Here is a 21,697-nt window from a genome sequence, read left to right on the forward strand (position 1 = left end):
AAAGGAGTGCCTCAAGAAGAAGCACATGAAGGTCATGGAGTGACCTAGCCAGTCTCCAAACCCTAATCCTATATTATTATTATTATTATACAGTTTTATATAGCGCCAACAGTTTGCTCAGCGCTGAGGGCAGACATTACAGTTACATTACAATTTGATACAAGAGGAATCAGTGAGCCCTGTAGAAAATATATGAAAGGAGCTGAAACTTTAAGTTGCCAAGAGACAGCCAAGAAACCTTAAAGAGGAAGTAAACTCCCCTGGTTTGTTTGTACCTAGAGGTAAGCCTATAATTAGGTTTACATCTTGGTACTTTATATATCTCATAAATTTGCATTGTTTAGAAGATATTTACTGTATACCCAACCGGTTACGTCATGCGCTCTGAAGGAACGGCTACCCATGCCGTTTCTTCAGAGCAGTGTCCCCTGGCTGGTGGCATCCATGCGTATGCTTTTGTTGCTACAGGTTTTTTTTTTTTTTTTTGGGGGGGGGGTTTACAACCTTTTTAAGGATTTAGAGAAGATCTTTAAAGAAGAGTGGGCCAAAATCCCTCCTGAGATGTGTGCAAACCCGGTCACCAACTACAAGAAACGTCTTACCTCTGTGCTTGCCAACAAGGGTTTCTCCACCAAATACTGCCAAGTTTTACTTGGGGATCGAATAATTATTTTCTCCACTGTATATTTATTTATGTAGAACGTTATAATTTGTATTTATTTTTGAGCAATGGTTTTGGGTTATTTTTCTATCGAATTTAAACTGTTATTTTAGAAATTTTGTGCATTTTTATAGAAGATATAAAAATTTAATAAATTAAACAATACTGTAGGTAATTCAAAGTGTTTACCACACCAGATCTAAGCACAATAGAACTTTAATATTCTAGTTATTTAATTTGTATTTATTTTGCAAACACAAATTTAGTATTTATAATTACAGATGCCTATTGATTTTCTAAAAATGGAGCAAATCATTTATTTCGGACTGTTTATTTGAGGCCGAAAAGTTATTTCAAGGGTTCCTCAATGGTAAAAAGGATGAGCGAGGCCGCTCTACACTCTGTATTACAGTTTGTGTATTATGTTTTTGTATGCTGTACATGCTATCCTCTTTATGCTCACTTTATGCTTTTTGCTTTGCTCAGTTCTGCTGTGCTTTGCAGCTGGGCTGGTCACACTATGACTCGGTGTAATAGTCAGTACGGAGCTGTACATTATAAATTGTAATTATCGCCAGTGAGTGAGCGGAGCCAGCACTCAGAGGCGCATTAAGAGCCCACAGGGGGCAATCGCTCCCAAATCCCACAGCAATCTAGGACAAGAAACAGCCAAGCAGGCGAGGAAAGGAAACCTCGCTCGCAGGTAGGAAAAGTCACAGTATGTAAAACTCATTATAAAAATACTGGAGAGAGCCGCATCGGCTCTGTAACTTCAAAGAGACTTAAGACGACACGTATTAGGCACGGTTCCCCTCAACCAGATCTTCTTTTCATTCCAGTAATAAAACGGCTATTTTTAGAAAAAAAAACCTAGAGACCTGAATTTTGCACCATTTCTACGGTCGGGAGAAATGGAGCATTCATGAAGGAGAACCGTGCCTATCCCTGAGGGTTCACTCCTGGTGGACACCAACCAGGTCATGTTGACGCCCACCAGGAATTGGTGTGGAAGGCACTTTTTACAATAAATGAATAATACAAAGACTCCATAAAAATGGTGATTGAGACAAGGCCCTGGGGGATATTTAGGCCTGGACTGTTGTACAAGGCCCTGGGGGATATTTGGGCCTGGACTGTTGTACAAGGCCCTGGGGGATATTTGGGCCTGGTCTGTAATCTAATAGCCTAATATGGCAGTGACATGATCAGTTACAATTTACCTCCCTTTGATATTGATAATAAAAACAAAAATCAAATACATTTTAAATAATATAAAATATAAATATTATAAATATAATTTATATAATAATTATTATAATTGATATAATAAAAACAAAAATCAAATACATTTTAAATAATATAAAATGTTAATATTATAAATATATATATATATATAGAGAGAGAGAGAGAGAGAGAGAGAGAGCGAGAGAGAGATTTTTATACAAGATTTATTATTAGAATAAATATTTTAAATTATTAAATAATATATATATATATATATATATATATATATATATATATATATATATATATATATATATATATATATATATATAAATTTAAAATATTTATTCTAATAATAAATCTTGTATAAAAAAAAAAATGTATAAACAGACTGTAAAAAGCAATATAATTTGACAAGTTATTAAAAACAGAACTCCAGTTTATTTTTATTTTTTATTTTATTTTTTTGTTATAGCTCCCAGATTTAAAAAAATAATAATATTAATCTTGATATTATTGCGCTCTGGGAGGCTATCCCTTTTTGCCCCCTCCTTTTTTTTTTTTTTGCACCTTTTGTTTCTATGTCTCCTGTTGTAGTTGCAGTTGCAGGTTGTTTGTCTTATATATTTCCTAATAATTGGTACTGAAACGAAAAAAATTAAAATAAATTAATAATAATCTTCATCATCAATCAGCAGTGTCCTCCTCTTCTCCTTCCCCACTTGGCCCGGCAATCTCTTCCAGATTTTAAGCAATCCAACCCACTTCCTCTAAGCCTAGGCTGTCAATGACACACCCCCTCTGGGGTGTGTCATCACGCAGTCTCCTGAATTGTGCAGCGATCACATGTCACTGAGCACCACCCTGTTCACCACCAAGAAAGGAGGTTCTAAAAAAAAAAACGGAGGCGAGCTTTCACAGTGTGTATGGGAGATGGAGTTTATCCTCCTTTTTTTTTTCTTTTTTTTTAATCATAGGCTAACTAAAATAATAAAAAAATCACAGCTTGTTTGTGCCATTGGCGAACATGTATATATTAGTACACGTGATGCATCAGCCTCTTACTTGTCCCCTAAAGACGTCCCATTATAGACGAAACGTGCTGGGTAACGTCATCACGCCCACTGGTGTACAATGCCGAGGCATTATATGTTTTTTTTTTAAATTTATCCTTGATGCTTGTGAGTGTATTTTTTATGCAATACATTAGCAGTTTTAAGCAATATTATGCTATAGTACCCTGCTGTTTTCTTCCACTACGCCTCAGGAAAGTTTGATATCCGTTCAACTGTTAGAGACTGAAGTGAAGTGGTTTAAAGGTTGCAGCGGACCCCTGAACGATCTGATATATTTGTTGAAGTGCTTAGGATCTCTTATCTTTGTAGATCATCGGTCTGGTACAGGGTAGGTACTTTTGGGTTTCTGGTGGTCCGCCAGCACTGCACGTGGAGCTTTTATTCACATTAATTATATGTGATTGCCCTAAAGGGCCTTAAGCCCCCCCCCCCCCCCCCATTCACAAGAAATCAGACTTTGAAATTGTGCAACTTCACTTGGAACCTGCCCTGTTAAACCGATGTATGCGGGACGGTATGGTCCGTCCCTGCAGATTAGCACCCATGAATGCCATATTTGTATTATAAAGATTCAGTATACGGTTACCTGTTTTTACTGTTTGTTCACGGAAATGAAGTGTATGAACAAAAATTCCATAAGATTGTATTGTTTGCTGTGTATGCCTTGCACTGAAAACTGAATAAAAGAATTTAAAAAAAAAACGCTGTATGATCTTGGCCACCATGCTGCAGCTCAGTTTCAGGGTCTTGGCAATCTTCTTACAGCCTAGTCCATCTTTATGTAGAGCAGATCCTCAGAGAGTTCTTTGCCATGAGGTGCCATGTTGAACTTCCAGTGACCAGTATGAGAGAGTGAGAGCGATAACACCAAATTTAACACACCTGCTCCCCAAAACACCTGAGACCTTGTAACACTAACCAGTCACATGACACCGGGGAGGGAAAATGACTAATTGTCCCCAATTTGGACATTTTCACTTAGGGGTGTACTCACTTTTGTTGCCAGCGGTTTAGACATGAATGGCTGTGTGTTGAGTTATTTTGAGGGGACAGCCAATGTACACTGTTATACAAGCTGTACACTCACTACTTTACATTGTAGACAAGTGTCATTTCTTCAGTGTTGTCACATGAAAAGATAGAAGAAAATATTTACAAAAATGTGAGGGGTGTACTTACTTTTGGGAGATACTGTGTATATTATATATATATATATATATATAAAAGCACAATTGGTAATAGATAGAGTTCCTTTAGATAAGTCTACCTTTATGTTGCTATCATTAGAAGGTAATGCCGGTAATGGATATCCCTCCCATATTTTGCAGGAGGCAGTCAAAGAGAACAACAAGAGGCGAGAAATGGAAGAGAAGATGAAAAGGGCCAAGATAGCAAAGGAAAAAGCTGAACGTGAGAAGATGGAACGAATGCAGAAGAAGAAGCAGCTTATTGATATGAATAAAGGTAAGACAAGGAGAGCAAACATTCCGCAGAGTATGTATATTACACCGTCTTCAAAGAGCGCGCCCACATTTCATTACACTATGCAGATTCACCGCCGCGCACACCTGTTTATTATCGCTTCTTTCCACGATCTGCACATTCATCTTCCCCCCTCATCATGCCACAGATATGTCCTTTCATCTATCACCCCCCTCCCCCTTCCCCCTCAATCAACCTTATCCTTGAATCGGCATCGGAGGGCCCCCGAATATAGACCTTCAGCCCTTTGTTTTGCCGCTTTTTTTGAATTCCGCTCAAGCTCAGAGCATTTGTAAGCGCTTCCGTCTCAAGGTTTGATGTGATTCATCATGGTCTTTTAATTAATCAGGCTTTGATCTCTTCTACAAATATGAGAAATATTTCATTAATATGGTAATGCGGCTGTGTTTAATACGGTTATTTTTTTTATGTCACGCACAAAGGCTTCTGCGTAATGGGTCAACGCGTATCGCTTCTTTGTAAAAGCCAGTCGTTTCCTTTACTAAGGGCCTTCTAGAATATGTGTTGGTGACGCAAGGGTTAGAAATTGATGCCGTCAAAGTATTAGTGTGTACATGGACACAAAATAAACCTTCAGCCTCCTGGCTAACTTTAGCCTATCTCTGCATAGGCCAATTGCTTCTCAACCAAGGTTCCATGGAATCCTAGGGTGCTTCCAATGATGGTGGAGCCTGATTCGTTTGGGCAACACAAACTGCTCCTCTGACGCTGGTGCTGTGTCTACATGGACACAAAATTAACCTTCATCCTCCTGGAAAATTTTTGGCTAGCTTTAGCCTATCTCTGCATAGGACAGGTCTTCTCAACCAAGGTTCCATGGAATCCTAGAGTGCTTCCAATGATGGTGGAGCCTGATTCGTTTGGGCAACACAAACTGCTCCTCTGACGCTGGTGCTGTGTGTACATGGACACAAAATTAACCTTCAGCCTACTGGCAAATTTTTGGCTAGCTTTAGCCTATCTCTGCATAGGACAGGTCTTCTCAACCAAGGTTCCATGGAATCCTAGGGTGCTTCCAATGATGGTGGAACCTGATTTGTTTGGGTAACACAAACTGCTCCTCTGAAGCTGTTGCTGTGTGTACATGGACACAAAATCAACCTTCAGCCTCCTGGCAAATTTTTGGCTAGCTTTAGCCTATCTCTGCATAGGCCAGGGCTTCTCAACCAAGGTTCCATCGAAACCTAGGGTGCTTCCAATGATGGTGGAGCCTGATTCGTTTGGGCAACACAAACTGCTCCTCTGACGCTGGTGCTGTGTCTACATGGACACAAAATAAACCTTCAGCCTACTGGCAAATTTTTGGCTAACTTTAGCCTATCTCTGCATAGGCCAGTGCTTCTCAATCAAGATTCCATGGAAACCTAGTGTGCTTCCAATGATGGTGGAGCCAGATTTGTTTGGGCAACACAAACTGCTCCTCTGACGCTGCTGCTGTGTGTACATTGACACAACATAAACCTTCATCCTCCTGGCAAATTTTTGGCTAGCTTCAGCCTATCTCTGCATAGGCCAGTGCTTCTCAACCAAGGTTCCATGGAAACCTAGGGTGCTTCCAATGATGGTGGAACCTGATTCGTTTGGGCAACACAAACTGCTCCTCTGACGCTGGTGCTGTGTCTACATGGACACAAAATAAACCTTCAGCCTCCTGGCAAATTTTTGGCTAGCTTTAGCCTATCTCTGCATAGGCCAATTGCTTCTCAACCAACGTTCCATGGAATCCTAGGGTGCTTCCAATGATGGTGGAACTGGGTTAATTTGGGCAACAAAAACTGCTACTCTGATGCTGTTTGGCGTTCTGCCCGATCTCACTGCCAGGGTCTCCACAGATGTTGTATATCAGGGGTTTCTCAACTAGGGTTCCTCCAGAGCAGTGGCGGCTCCACCTGGTGGGGCGGCAAACATTTATACGGTCGGGCTCTCAATTGGCGCTCATGCAAAGCACTGACAGATCGCTCTGGGCGGCCATCTGCCGAGTCCCAGATCTTCCTGTACCTCCAACCCCCCCCCCCGCTCGGCCAATACGGTTGCTTCTCCTCTCAGCCAATAGCACTTCTCCTGCTTCCTGATTGGCTGGGAGGAGAAGCAGGAAGACAATAGTGAATATTAATTGGTTATTGTCACACAACTGGGTGGGCTTGGGATGCAGTGCGCCCCCAAGACCACCCTTTTTTGGAGCCAATTAGAGCCTCAGGCTCTAATTATGTGCTTCAAAAGAAAAAAAAAACATTAGAATCCATGCGTTCGGTGCCCTGCATGTAGATTAGAGACCGGGCGCATGGATTCGATGGGTGTCCATATGGAGTGGCTCTTTACCCATGTGATCAGCTGTGTTTAATCACAGCTAATCACATGTAAACAAGGAAATGCTGTTTATCAGCTCTCCTCTCCTCACACTGACAGAGTGTGAGGAGAGGAGAGACGATCAGTGGCATTTCCTCGCAGGGGAGATCTGTGCAGGTAATCAGGGCACTGATCAGCAGTACGCCTCAATAGTGCCCAGCAGTGATGCCAGTCTGTGCCCATCAGAGATGCCATTTTGTGAACATTAGTAAGGCCAATCTGTGCCCATCAGTGATGCGAGTCAGTGCTGCCTTTCAGTGCCTATCAGTGCCTGCTCATCAGTGCCGCCTATCCGTGCAACCTATCATTGCCCATAATTGCCGCCATATCAGTGCCGTCTTTCAGTGCTGCATATTAGTACCTCCTTACCAGTGCAACCTCATCAGTGCAAATCAGTGCCCATCATTGCCACCTCATCAGTGCACATCAGTGAAGGAGAAAAATTACTTATTTAAAACATTTTATGACAGAAACTAAGGAAAACTTTTTTTTTTCTCCAAATTTTTGGTCTTTTTTTTTTTTTTGTTGGCAAAAAATAAAAACACTTAGTGGTGATTAAATACCACTAAAAGAAAGCTCTATTTGTGTGAAAGAAATATATAAAAATGTAAATTGGGTACAGCATTGCATGACCGCACAATTGTCATTCAAAGTATGACAGCATTGAAAGCTGAAAATTGGCCTGGGCAGGAAAGGGGGTAAAAGTTCCCGGCATTGAAGCGGTTAAACTGAAAAAATTTACCATTTCAGGAAAAAAAATAAAGGTAATTTTGAAAGTAATGGCACCAACACATCTGAAAAATGTTGGTATAGGGCAGTGATGGCGAAACCTTGGCACCCCAGATGTTTTGGAACCACATTTCCCATGATGCTCATGCACTCTGCAGTGTAGTTGAGCACCATGGGAAATGTAGTTCCAAAACATCTGGGGTGCCAAGGTTCTCCATCATTGGTATAGGGGAAACAAAAAGCTGGCAAAGTAATAAGTGGTACTAACAAGGAAAAGCTTATGAGAGAGAGGGAGAGAGAGATGCTGCTTGCTTTGAAGCTCCCTTTGTCTAATCGAAACCTAAAACCTGTCACTGAACTGTCAGATAAGGGATGGGTCACTTCTATGATGACCACTGTGCTGTGCAAGCTCAACCAGCTTCAATCATTTTTTCATCTTTCCATCTTTTAATTCTCTTGCTCTTGTTGTTGTTTTAACTTTGGATAGTAAAACATTATTTTTCTGCCAGTAAATCCCTTATACAGCCCACTTCCTGTTTCTTGGCTGGTCATTAGCCTAGGCTTATGACATCATGCACAGCTCTCTCTCTCTCTCTCTCTCTCTCTCTCTCTCTCTCTCTCTCGTGAGAGTTTGCCAGGAAGGATGGATCATAAAAGGACCAATGGGAGCTGTGGAGCTGGACGTGTGCCTCTGTGTGTCTATGTAAATCCAGGAAGTGAACAGGAAGCAGCTTCAGCTGCCCACAGTTAAAATGGCTGCAGCCAGACTCGGTGGCGGGAGATTTCTGCAGCATATTTGGCAAGAACAGAATCCCAGTATAAATAAAATAATATGCGAAGTGGTTGGAGGGAAGCTTCAGAATGGCAAAGATGTTTTTATTACAAATGATGTGAGCAGACTGCAGTTCCTCTTTAAAGCTTGGCCACATGCAAATTAAATGAATTGTTTGGAAAGGCCCCCACTTTACATAGTCTTAATTAATCTAAAAAAAGATTGTAAGGAGATTTTGATAGACTAATATTTAAAGGTTATCATCTACCTTTAAAAAATATATATATTTTTTTTATAAATTTTTGTAAGTCTGACTATAATGAAGCAAATATAGACAAACCCATTGAACAATCCCATTAAAGTGTTTCTAAAGCCGCGTACACACGTAGCCGTTTGTCCGACGTACTTAGTCCGGCGGACTTCCCGCCAGACTGTCCGTCGGACTTTCCGAACGGGCTACTTGCCCACACACGGCACTTTTTCAGCGGACTAATACGGCGTACTAAGTCCGCCGTACTATCCGCCCTACTTTTGAAATGAACGGACTCGCCCACACACGCGGAGGAAAGTCCGCTCATTTTGAGCGCGTCTCCAGGTAGGCGGGGCCCGCGAGGGATACGTCGCTGGCCCCGCCGCCTGGTATGGACTTAAAGGGGAACCCCAACGCTGAAAAAAATCGGCGTGGGGGTCCACCCCAAGTCCACAACAGACCCTTGTCCGAGCACGCTACCCGGCCGGGCCAGGAAAGGAGGGGCGAGCGAGCACCCCCCCTCCTGAGCCGTACCAGGCCGCGTGCCCTCAACATGGGGGGTGCCTTGGGGAAGGGGGGCCCGCGCACCCCCCCCCCCCACCCCAAAGCACCTTGTCCCCATGTTGATGAGGACAAGGGCCTCTTCCCGACAACCCTGGCCGTTGGTTGTCGGGGTCTGCGGGCGGGGGGCTTATCGGAATCCGGGAGCCCCCTTTAATAAGGGGGCCCCCAGATACCGGCCCCCCACCCTATGTGAATGAGTATGGGGTACAATGTACCCCTACCCATTCACCTGTAAAATAAAGTACAAAAAAAACACAACACACAAGATAAAATAATTTATTGCACAGCTCCGGGGGTCTTCCATCTTCGGGGGTCTTCTCGCCGGACTCCTCCGCTATCTTCTTGTAGCTCTTTTACTAGCGGAGGAGCCCGGCTTTCTTCTTCATCACCGCGGCCTCTTCTTCCGACTTCGGGGGCCTTGTCCCCCTCTTCGGTTCTTCTGCCGGGCCACCGCGCCTTCTTATAGCTCTTTTACAGGCGGTGGCCCGGTCTTCTGTCGCCGCCGCCGCCGCCGCCGCCTTCCGTTCTTCTTCTTCTGCTTCTTCTTCTCCTGGAGATGTTGACTCAACGTTCTCTCCGGCCGCAATGCCAGGGACGCGCTGCGCGGTGACTTATATAGGGACAAGGGGCGGTGTCACATGGGTTGATGTCACATGGGTTGGTGTCACATGGTGACCCCGCCCCCTTACGATGTCACAGTCCCAGAGGATGCTGGGACTGTCGCCATGTGACATCAACCCATGTGATGGAGGAGTCCAGCGAGAAGACCCCCGAAGACGGAAGACCCCCAGAGCTGTGCAATAAATTATTTTATCTTGTGTGTTGTGTTTTTTTTTGTACTTTATTTTACAGGTGAATGGGTAGGGGTACATTGTACCCCATACTCATTCACATAGGGTGGGGGGCCGGTATCCGGGGGCCCCCTTATTAAAGGGGGCTCCCAGATTCCGATAAGTCCCCCGCCAGCAGACCCCGACAACCAACGGCCAGGGTTGTCGGGAAGAGGCCCTTTTCCTCATCAACATGGGGACAAGGTGCTTTGGGGTGGGGGGGGCGCGCGGGCCCCCCTTCCCCAAGGCACCCCCCATGTTGAGGGCACGCGGCCTGGTACGGCTCAGGAGGGGGGGCGCTCGCTCGCCCCTCCTTTCCTGGCAGGCCGGGTAGCGTGCTCGGACAAGGGTCTGTTGTGGACTTGGGGAGGACCCCCACGCCGATTTTTTTCGGCGTTGGGGTTCCCCTTTAAGTCCATACCAGGTGACGGCGCCAGCGGCATCTCCTTCGCGGGCCCCGCCTACCTGCAGACCCGCTCGAAATGAGCGGACTTTTCTCCGCGCGGGAAAAGTCCGCTCATTTCAAAAGTACGGCAGACTGGCATACACACGGCCGGAATGTCCGCCGAAATGCGAATCCGGGAAGATTGGAGTGCAACACTGCCTTCTAAGTCCGCCGTACTTTTGGGTCAAAAAAGTATGCCGGAGGCTACACGCGGGGGGATTGTCTGGCGGACTTATGATATATACAGTGTATATATGTGTGTGTGTGTGTGCGTGTGTGTGTGTGTGTGTGTGTGTGTGTGTGTATATGTATAATATATATATATATATATATATATATATATATATATATATATATATTATAGAGAGAGATAGATAGATAGAGAACTTTAATAGATACACAGTTGACAGGACAAGAGTACTTTCAAATTAATCCCCCCTGCCCCCTCAAAAATGTCACGTCCTCTGACGTTTGCTTACATCTTTCCAAAAAATCTGTGCGCTCAACCTTTGCAGTAGCTCGCTAGTCTTCCATGGCGTGGATGGAAGAGATCTTTTGTTCCCCATTGATTTTCACGAAGGATGTACACAAATGCTATATGTTAGACAATGTGGAGAACAAGGATCCCTGTTGCACACATGGTGGCAGTGTCCTAAAATATTTCCATTCTGGATCAAAATTTTTCAATTCATCTCCTCAGTAACTGGTTTGAAACTGGATCCGGGCCCCACATCCGCATTTCTCTTTCTAAACTATGAACACTGGCCCAAAAGGCACCCCTATATCATCCACTGCATGATCGCACCCAGGAGATCTATCACATCTAAATGGAAGCAAGCAGAACCACCCGATCTCTCCTCTTTCATGGATAACCTCAACACTCAGTCTCAATTTTAACTTATGTCCTCCATCAAGAATGGTGAAAGCCAATCCTTCTGGTCCCTTTGGTCATCTAGGCTTCAGCATCCATCTTGCACAGCGCATCTGTAAGGGTGGCATGATAGCACCCATGTTTCACTGGGAAGCCATCCTTTATGTTTCCCAAGCCTACCCTTTGAGATCTCCTCTCTTTTAGAAGAACCCGGATGTGCGCTCAACCTTTGCATTAGCTCGCTAGTCTTTCATGGCATGGATGGCAGAGATCTTTTGTTCCCCATTGAATTTCAGGAAGGATGTACACAAATGCCATAGGTTAGACCAGTGTTTCTAAACTCCAGTCCTCAAGGCACCCCAGCAGGTCATGTTTTCAGGCTTTCCATTATGTTTCACAGGTGATTTGATCAGTTTCACTGCCTTAGTAATTACAACAGCCGTTTCATCTGAGGGAAATCCTGAAAACATGACCTGTTGGAGCGCCTTGAGGACTGGAGTTGAGAAACACTGGGTTAGACAATGTGGAGAACAAGGATCCTTGTTGCACACATGGTAGCAGTGTCCTAAAATATTTCCATTCTGGATCACAAATTTTCAATTCATCTCCTCAGTAACTGGTTTGAAACTGGATCCGGACCCCACATCTGCACTTCTCTTTCTAAACTATGAACACTGGCCCAAAAGGCATCCCCCCTTCATCATCCACTGCATGATCGCAGCCAGGAGATCTATCACATCTAAACGGAAGCAAGCAGAACCTCCCGATCTCTCCTCTTTTGACGGATAACCTCAACACTCAGTCTCAATTTTAACTTATGTCCTCCATCAAGAATGGTGAAAGCCAATCCTTCTGGTCCCTTTGGTCATCTAGGCTTCAGCATCCATCTTGCACAGCGCATCTGTAAGGGTGGCATGATAGCACCCATGTTTCACTGGGAAGCCATCCTTTATGTTTCCCAAGCCTACCCTTTGAGATCTCCCCTCTTTTAGAAGAACCCAGATGGGTTCTTCTCCCTAGAGTTGGTTAAAAACAGTTACCGCATTTATGTACCAGCTCTCTTACATGCCTGCTATTATATAACCTCCCCCCTTTAAACAACTGATCAGCCTAAAGCCTCATACACACGATAGGACTTTGTACAAACTTTCCCTTGGATTTTTGTACAAAGGGCGTCGGCCCTGAACTTGTATTGCATACACACAGCAGGACTTTTTCAGCCAACTTTCACCAAACCACGTGGTTTTTCTGCTCTTTACCGCCACCTTTGGTCAACTTCTGTATTGTTGTCTGATCTTTTGCATTGGTTCTGAGCATGCCTGTTTGCACTTTGTACAAAAGTCCTATGGTTTTCTGTACACACGATCAGACTTTGCTCCATCGGACTTTTGTTGCCAGAAAGCTTGTCCGTTCGCACAGCCAACAAAAGTCCGATGAAAACCAAAAAAGTTTGTCAGAGGGAGCGTACACACAGTCGGATGTTGCTCCAAAACAGCTAATTTGCATGTTTGTTGTCAAAAAGTCTGATCGTGTGTATGGGCCTTTATGGAGATTGACATCCTGAACTTTACCCTACAGAATGTTTGGGTCATTCTCACCGGTGTCTTTTCTTTTTCTTTTCTTATCAAAATGTTTAAAAAATGCACCATATGTCCAAGATTGGACACCAATTCTTGGAATGTTATTATTTGAAATCTATCTTCTTTACTTATTGGTAGCGTAATTGCATTGATAATACTTGTTACGCAACTTAAAGTTTAATAAAATACCATTGATTTAAAATCCTATAGGTTGCAGACAAAGGGTACAGGTATGTATGCATTGGGGGGAAGTGGAGGAGGTATTTTAGGTTGGAAGGGGGGTGCCGAAGTTCACATTTTTTGCAAGTGTCTCATGTACAAAACTTATGAGAGTGGAAGAATCTAATTTATATTTATCATTAATTATGTGGTATCACCATCTTATTCTGTCAGTCTGTTTTATCAGCAAATTTTATTTGGGGTTTTTCATTTAATTCAGCTCAAAATAAATATTTGATTATTTCATAAAGTATCTTTTATTCATGAATAATTTAAAACAATTCATTGTTCTATTCATAATAACAGACAAACCTTTTCCTCCGGCTCCTCTGACTCATCTTAACCTCTTCCCGCTACCGTACTGCATATTGTACATTTAGATTGAAGTCAAACTATGCAGTTTCTGGAAAATCCCCATTGCAATTTCTTTGGAAACTACATTGATCCTTTAAGGTCAAAGGAAGGGGTAAGGTTAAATATTAGGGTGAGGATAAAAGATGAACTTGAGACCAGACATTCTCAACTAGGGTTCCTCCAGAGGTTGCTTTGGGTTCCTAGAGCTGTGGCTGATTGACCTCCCACCTGATGGTGCCTGCAGAGTTCCTGGGTCATGTCATTACCACTTGTCAGAGACCACCACCAATGCAAAGAGGGCATACTTGCCACTAGTCACCAATATTAGCGACTTTTTCCCCATTGACCGCCAATGAATTGTTTTTAACAGTGGCTTCCTGAGGCTTGAAAATTATTTCAAGGGTTCTTGGTTGAATGACACCCAGCACGTACAGTACATAAAATATTTCCTACCATATAACACCTGTGTGTGGTGGTAGTAAGGGTTGGCCTTAATGCGCACACACTACACATATATATCCATGGTGGCTGAGATTTCTGTGCTGACAGTGTGCTCCCAGCACAGTGGCAAAGCTGTCATTGATAGCTCCCAGTCGCTAGTTATGATTGGGAGGTGACTGGATCTCCCAATCATGTGACCACTCTAACAGCCAATTAAAGTAGTTACATGATTAAGAAGTCCACCCTGGCCCCCACCTTAAGACCCAGTTAAATGGCCACGGCAGGAAGGGAGAGATAACCCTCTTTCACAGGCTTCCTCAGGACCTTTAAGGGTTTCTAAACAACAGGAGGTGAAGTTCCTAATCATGTTATTGGCTGTCCATCCTACTGGCTCCTGATCATGAAACAGTGATCGCAAGCTCAGTCAGTGTGCTAGCTACCCATTTGATGTGTTCCACTGATTGTGCAAGTCAGGCTAGGAGTCTGCCCTGACTCCATGTAATCCACAAACCAAATAGAGAAAAATCTCAGCCCAGCATGATAGCAACATATAAGCACCTGGATGTGAAGATCAATACCAAAAAACAATGGTTGGGTGATGGCAGCCTTTGTTGCCCACTCAAACCCTGTCTAATTGGCGTTGGCCCTAAATAAATGTTGACAAATGGGGTCTTTTTAAAACACTTTTGATCTCCCAGGTTACCGTAATTTTCTCTCTCTTAGGCCGCGTACACACGCGGGGACTGTTCGCTCAACTTTGTCCGCTGAACAGTGTTTCAGCGGACAGTCCACTCGTGTGTGGGCTTCAGCGGACAGTTTCAGCGGACAGTTTGACGAACAAAGTTTTTCGGAAATCCCGAAAAACTGTCCGCTGAAACTTGGTTTGAGCGGACAGTCCGCTCGTGTGTAGGCTTGTTCGTCAAACAAAGTTCCGCGCATGCTCAGAAAGAATTTATACGCCGAAGGTTGCATTGCAGTGTATAGGATGTCGTTTTCTAGTCCCGTCGTACGTGCCGTTCACGTCATCGCGCACGGTTTCAGCGGACTGTTCGTTCGTCGTGTGTGGCCATGTCCGTCCATGCTAATTTTGAGCGGACTGTCCGCTGAAACTGTTTGACGAACAAAGTTGAGCGAACAGTCCCCGCGTGTGTACGCGGCCTTAGAATCTCAGAGAAGTTGGGTTTTAAATCTCCCCACCGGTTCTATCTCACTACCACTGCGATTACAAGATCAAACATTGGTAACGCTCTACTACAAGGGTTTCTCCATATTTCATTACCTTTCACTATCTCACTTCCACAGCCATTACAAGATCAAACAATGGTCAACCCTACTCCAAGGGTTTCTTCATAATATTACACAAATACTTAGGGTATTCAACTCTAAAAGTGGACACCGCCATTTCATCAGTTGGAGGTAAAAATCAATACCAGAAGACACAATTGGGTGATGGCAATCTTCTTTGTCAACTTGAACCAGGTCTAGTTGATGTTGGCTCTAAAATAATTTGATGCATTTTCTGAGATGCTCTTGATCTCTGAGCACAATGTAATTTTCTCTATATTTTTAGAATCTCAGAGAAGTAGGGTTTTAAATCCCCCCACCAGTTCGATTTCACTACCGCAGCTATTACAAGACCAAACTATGGTGTCAGTCCATATCGGCACAATTGCACAAATACTTAGGGTGTCCAATTGTAAAAGAGTGGACACCATAATTTCATCAGCCGGAGGTAAAGATAAATCCCAATAGACACAGTTGGGTGATGGCAACATTCGTTGTCTACTCAAACCAGGTCTAGTTGACGTTGGCCCTTAAAAAGTTTATTAAATGGACCCTTTTTTTGCAATGTTCTTCGTCTCTGAGGGTACTATCATTTTCTCTCTCTTCTTAGAATCTCAGAGAAGTGGGGTTTTAAATCTCTCCCCGGTTCTGTCTCACTACCTCAGCCATGACAAGGCTAAACAATAGACATGTGCATTCGTTTTCATCCGAATGCATTTTCGTCCGAATTTCAGGTATTTTCGTTTTCGTTTTGACAATGAGTGTTCTCTGTATTACGGAGCCGACAATTCATAATAGCTGTGAGTGATTTTAAAGGACTTTTTTTCCTGGATAAATGACACTTTGTGCAGGGACAGTTCTAAGCACCAGAAACATGCGCCCCTTCACAGGCATACTACAGACACCCCCCCTACGAAATTTTAAGGAATATTACACTTTTATTGTTTCACTTTAATCATTATTAAAATCACTGTTCCCGAAAAAACGTCAGTTTTTAAAACTTTTTTTTGCATTGATACATGTCCCCTGGGGCAGGACCCGGGTCCCCAAACACTTTTTAGGACAGTAACTTGCATATTAGCCTTTAAAATTAGCACTTTAGATTTTGAACGTTGGAGTCCCATAGACTTTAATAGGGTTCTAAAGTTCACACGAAGTATGCTATATACTAGCTCCGTCAAATCTTCTTTATACATTCGACAGACACCATAAGCCTTCAAAGACAGATTCGACCGTAATTCATGTGGATTTTCGGACGAATGCAATTTTTGAACGAAAAACGAAATAAATAAAAACGAATTTCGGGAGTAACTAAATAAATTCATTTTTCGGACGAAAACGAAATTCCGAAACGAAATATTTTATTCTGCACATGTCTACTAAACAATGGTCCATTTCATCTCCGGAGGTGAAGATAAATCCCAATAAATACAGGTTGGCGAGGGCAACCTTTGTTGTCCACTCAAAGCAGGTGCAATTGACTTTGGTCCTAAAATTATTTGATGAATCCAATCTTTTTTTGAGACCCTTTTTAACTCTGAGGGGACTGTCATTTTCTCTCTTTTATTAGAATCTCGGAGAAGCTGAGTTTTAAATCACTCCACTGGTTCTATCTTACTACCTCTGCCATTACAAGACCAAATGTTGGTGTCACTCTACTAGTAGGGTTTCTCTATAACGCATACCCAAAAACTTGGAGTATCCAACTGTAAAAGAGTGGGCACCATCATTTCATTAGCCAGAGGTAAAAATAAATCCCAATAGACACAATTGGATGATGACATCCTTTGTTGTCCACTCAAACCACGTCTAGATAAAGTTGGCCTTAAAAAAAAAAGAGTAACAAATGGGACCTTTTTTTGAGATTTTCTTGATTTCCAAGGGCACCGTCATTTTCTATCTCTTCTTAAAATCTCAAAGAAGTTGGTTTTTAAATCTCCCCACCAGTTCGATTTCACTACCGCAGCAATTACAAGACCAAACTATGGTGTCAGTCCATATCGGCACAATTGCACAAATACTTAGGGTGTCCAATTGTAAAAGAGTGGACACCATAATTTCATCAGTCGGAGGTAAAGATAAATCCCAATAGACACAGTTGGGTGATGGCAACATTCGTTGTCTACTCGAACCAGGTCTAGTTGACGTTGGCCCTAAAAAAGTTTAATAAATGGACCCTTTTTTGCAATGCCTTTTGTCTCTGAGGGTACCGTCATATTCTCTCTCTTCTTAGAATCTCAGAGAAATTATGCTTTAAATCTCCCCCCTGGTTCTGTCTCACTACCTCAGCCATGACAAGACTAAACAATGGTATCACTCAGGGTTTCTCCATTTCATCTCTGGAGGTGAAGATAATTCCCAATAAATACAGGTTGGTGATGGCAACCTTTGTTGTCCACTCAAAGCAGGTCCAGTTGACTTTGGTCTTCAAATTATTTGATAAATGTGATCTTTTTTTGAGACCCTTTTTAACTCTGAGGGGACTGTCATTTTCTCTCTTTTATTAGAATCTCGGAGAAGCTGAGTTTTAAATTGCTCCACCGGTTCTATCTTACTACCTCTGCCATTACAAGACCAAATGTTGGTGTCACTCTACTAGTAGAGTTTCTCTATAACACATACCCAAAAACTTGGAGTATCCAACTGTAAAAGAGTGGGCACCATCATTTCATTAGCCAGAGGTAAAAATAAATCCCAATAGACACAATTGGATGATGACATCCTTTGTTGTCCACTCAAACCACGTCTAGATAAAGTTGGCCTTAAAAAAAAAAAGTAACAAATGGGACCTTTTTTTGAGATGTTCTTGATTTCCAAGGGCACCGTCATTTTCTATCTCTTTTTAAAATCTCAAAGAATTTGGTTTTTAAATTTCCCCAGCAGTTCTATCTCACTATCATAGCCAAGACCAAACAATGATGTCCCTCAGAGTTTCTCCATAACGCTGCATACACAAATTCTTGGAGTGTCTAACTGTAAAAAAAATGGACCTCATCATTTCATCAGCTGGAGGTGAAGATAAATCCCAATAGACACGGTTGGGTGATGGCAACCTTTGTTGTCCATGCGAACCAGGTCTAGTTGACCCTAAAAAAAATTGAAAATTCTATCTTTTTTGAGACGTTCTTGATTTCTAAAGGCACCGTTATTTTCTCTCTCTACTTAGAATCTGAGGTCCTGCAGTAACATATTGCAGCGGCGTATCGCTGGCAAGGCGTGCGTGATCCTCGCGTTTAAACAGTATTTCATCGTACAGTCATGTTCTGTTTAGACGTGCACATTTTACGGGTCTGCCGGCTGGCTCCACGCCTAAACACTACACTGCATTAGACTTGCATTTTTTTTCCACTTTTGTTTTTTCTTTCTTCTCTTTTTGCTGCGGATGTGGTTAACACAATGAACGAAACAACGTTATTAGGTTTCCATATCCCGGCGGTGAGAAGTCACTTTGTCAAAATGACAGCTTGAGAAAATATGTGCGCGATCTTTCCCTGGCCCGCGTGTCATATTTACTTAGTTTGGCCAGAAATAAGCTGCGCTGTGATTTTTTTTTTCTCTCTTTCCTTCTCTCTGCTCCTCGGTACTGTTGACGCGACTTTGGCTTATGAAATTACACTTTCAGGGTTTTTTATTTTTTTTTGTTCTGTTTTTTTTTTTTTTTTTTTTTTTTATTGTCTTGTATCTTGTTGCAGTTTTGTAAAGAATATTATTGTTATAAAATCTGATCATGGTAATGGAGCGCTGAAATGCTGTTTAATAAACTGCGGTTTTTCGAAAACGAGCCGCATACAGCTCAGGCATCGGATACTTTGTTTTATATTCAGCTTGTGGAACAGAAATGATAACATCATGCTAATACAATTTTTAGATGCAACTATTTTTTTTTTTTTTTCATTACATACTTTATTTTAGACCCAGTCATGTCGTCAATAGTGTGCTATGCTTCTCTATGCAAAGCAGGCAGATCATGGCCTGGTGGGAGAGTGCTTTACATAGCTTCCTGAAAACATGGCAGCACCAGGGACGGACTGACAACTCATGGGGCCCCTGGGCAATAGGAGATTATGGGGCCCCCAGGCAATCATACATTATGGGGCCACACAGTATAAACAAACACACACACACACACAGTATACAATCAGACAGTATACACAGACATGTTTCTATTGACTGAGAAGGTATTGGAGAGACAGATGTAAAAAAAAAAACACAGATTTTTACATATTTTCCCTGGTTTTACTGAGGCTGGCAACCCTAATGGGGCCCCCTAGTGGCACGGGGGCCCTCAGGCAGTGCCCGAGTGGACCAATGGTCAGTCCGCCCCTACGCAGCACCCTGCCTCAGTACCTCTCTCAGGAGCCCTCAGCCCTGATGCCAGAGGGCTGGATCTTGGGAGTTTTATTTGTTCAACCAAAATCATATATGTGGTTGGAACTCAGCTTTAAAGAAGTCAATTGGTAGATCAACTTTTGTGCAACCACGATGGCCAAAAAATGGATCGGAACTTGGCCACTCTTTGCTGAACCAGCTACGTTTAGATTCATGTATGGCCAGCTTTAGGCAAATGCGATTCTGATCCTCCATGATTGAAGAACTTCAAGAAAAAGGGGCAGGCCAAGGACAGCCAGGCTGGGGAGGAAAGAGTTAAATGATGCACGCTGTGAGAAGCTCACAGTGTGCAGCGAAATCAGTGTAAGCCGTTTCAGAACAGGAGAGGAGCCTGTACAGCTGTGCAAGACTGAAGGGAAGGCTTTAGGTAAGATTTTGCTTAATTGATTTTTGAACAAGGCAGAGCAGGGAAATGGAGCGGCTGCCAGGTTGGAATCCAAGAATTACTGAATAGAGTGCCCTCACCCCCGCACAGCAAGGATTACCTGCTCATTTATTCTAGGGGGTTACAAATAAAGTTACATTTGTATTTTGTTCCTCGTTTATGCAGCCTTCCAATTTGCTTAACAATTGGTTCCACAAAGTTGCTCCTCTTTGTCGTCATCCAGTTTGGACCTCACACACAATGCGGTAGCGGCTGTCATACATTCTGTGTCTGGACATCAAGGGCCTGACCTCATCCAAGATTTGTTTTGGATAGCTAGCGGGAATTAGAACTTCTGTCACTTTGTATTGCAGTCTCTTGCATTCATTTCCTATCCTGGTGTTATCTACAAAGGAATATGATGAGAAATTGCTTTAGATCAGCCTTCCCCAGCCTTTTCAACTTAGAGGAACCCTCCCTGGTCTTAGCCCTTGTACATTCTGACAACCAAATCCGTTGGATTTTGTCCGGCGGATTTTGTCAGACGGATTTTGTCCGAAACTGTTGCATACACACGGTCGGACAAAGTTATCAGAAAATCCGGTTGTACATAACGTGATGACGTTATTTCGTTACGACGGGACTACGTTCAGGCTAGTAGCCAATAGCTTTGGTCTAGGAATTTGATCTGAGCATGCGTGGCACTTTGTCCGTCGGAGTAGGCTACACATGATCGGAGTATGTCCGATCGGAAAATTTTACTGACAAGTTGGAAAACGTGGTCCGTCGGATACTCCGACGGAAACAGTCTGATGGAGACCACACACAGTTGGATTATCCGACAAAACGGTCCAATAGGACACATTCCGTCGGAATCTAAGACTGTGTGTACAAGGGCTTAGGGAACCCCTGCCAAAAATGTCTATGTCTACAACTCATGATACATTAGTGTGATGGTCAGTGGGAAGAATGCTCCTTACACTTGTGGTCATTGGGAAGAATTACCCCATTAAATGGGAGATCAGTCAGCAACAGCCCCTGTTAAAGCCAACTCATTAGTGGTCAATGGGAAAAATGTCCCTTACATTGGTTGCTACTGGGAAGAGTTCCCCCTTACAGTGTTGGTCAGAGACTACTACCCTTGTTTCAGAAAGCCAAAGAGATCATTTGGTTCATGCAGCTTGCTCTGCCAAGTGGCATTGACCCCGGAAGTATTCAGGCACCATCAAATGGGGATTTATCAACCACAGCCTCTGCTAAAACCATATTGCTTGTCAATGGGAAAAATGGCCCTTACATTGATCGCTACTGGGAAGAGTTCCCTCCTTACAGTAGAGGTGGTATACCACCATTGCAGAAAGCCAAAATTATCATTGGGTTCATCTTCCAAGTGGCAATTGACCCCAGAAGTATGCAGGCAGATGGGAGGTCAATCTGCCACAATTCATGGAACCCCTAACGACCTTTGGAGGAATCCCAGGTTTCCACAGAACTTTGGTATAGAATGGCTGGTCTAGGCCTTCCCAAAATAAAAAAAATAAAAAATATTGAATGTTGTTCCACTTTAAAAAAACATGCCTATTTTCTTCTCTTCTGCTATCCATGTTTCCGTAAATTGTTTGCGGGTTCTTGACAATTCCACTAGGTTCCTCGGACTTAGTTGTGTCGGAAAACCCATAAAAGCTCTTAGTGATTTTATAGGAACGCTAGTAAAATTTAGAGCAACTATCAATCACGTTCGCAAGCTGATAAAAGGGCATTTCATTATGAATTCAGAGCCAGCTGTTCGTCAATT

General features: G+C 43.0%; 1 protein-coding gene across 3 annotated transcripts in view; it reads left to right on the top strand.

Annotated features, from left to right (window-relative positions):
• Positions 1-21,697, top strand: part of DIAPH2 (diaphanous related formin 2) — a 1,637,420-nt gene that overhangs the window by 1,288,396 nt on the left and 327,327 nt on the right. For all 3 annotated transcript variants that reach the window (XM_077484914.1, XM_077484903.1, XM_077484922.1), the window contains one exon: positions 4,290-4,425. In XM_077484914.1, coding sequence (XP_077341040.1) covers positions 4,290-4,425 — 136 coding nt within the window. The remainder of the gene's footprint in view (positions 1-4,289; positions 4,426-21,697) is intronic.

The sequence above is a fragment of the Lithobates pipiens genome, unplaced genomic scaffold (genome assembly GCF_037356315.1).
Source record: "Lithobates pipiens isolate NorthernLeopardFrog02 unplaced genomic scaffold, aLitPip1_a1.2 Scaffold_1, whole genome shotgun sequence".
Taxonomy (NCBI): Eukaryota; Metazoa; Chordata; class Amphibia; order Anura; family Ranidae; genus Lithobates; species Lithobates pipiens.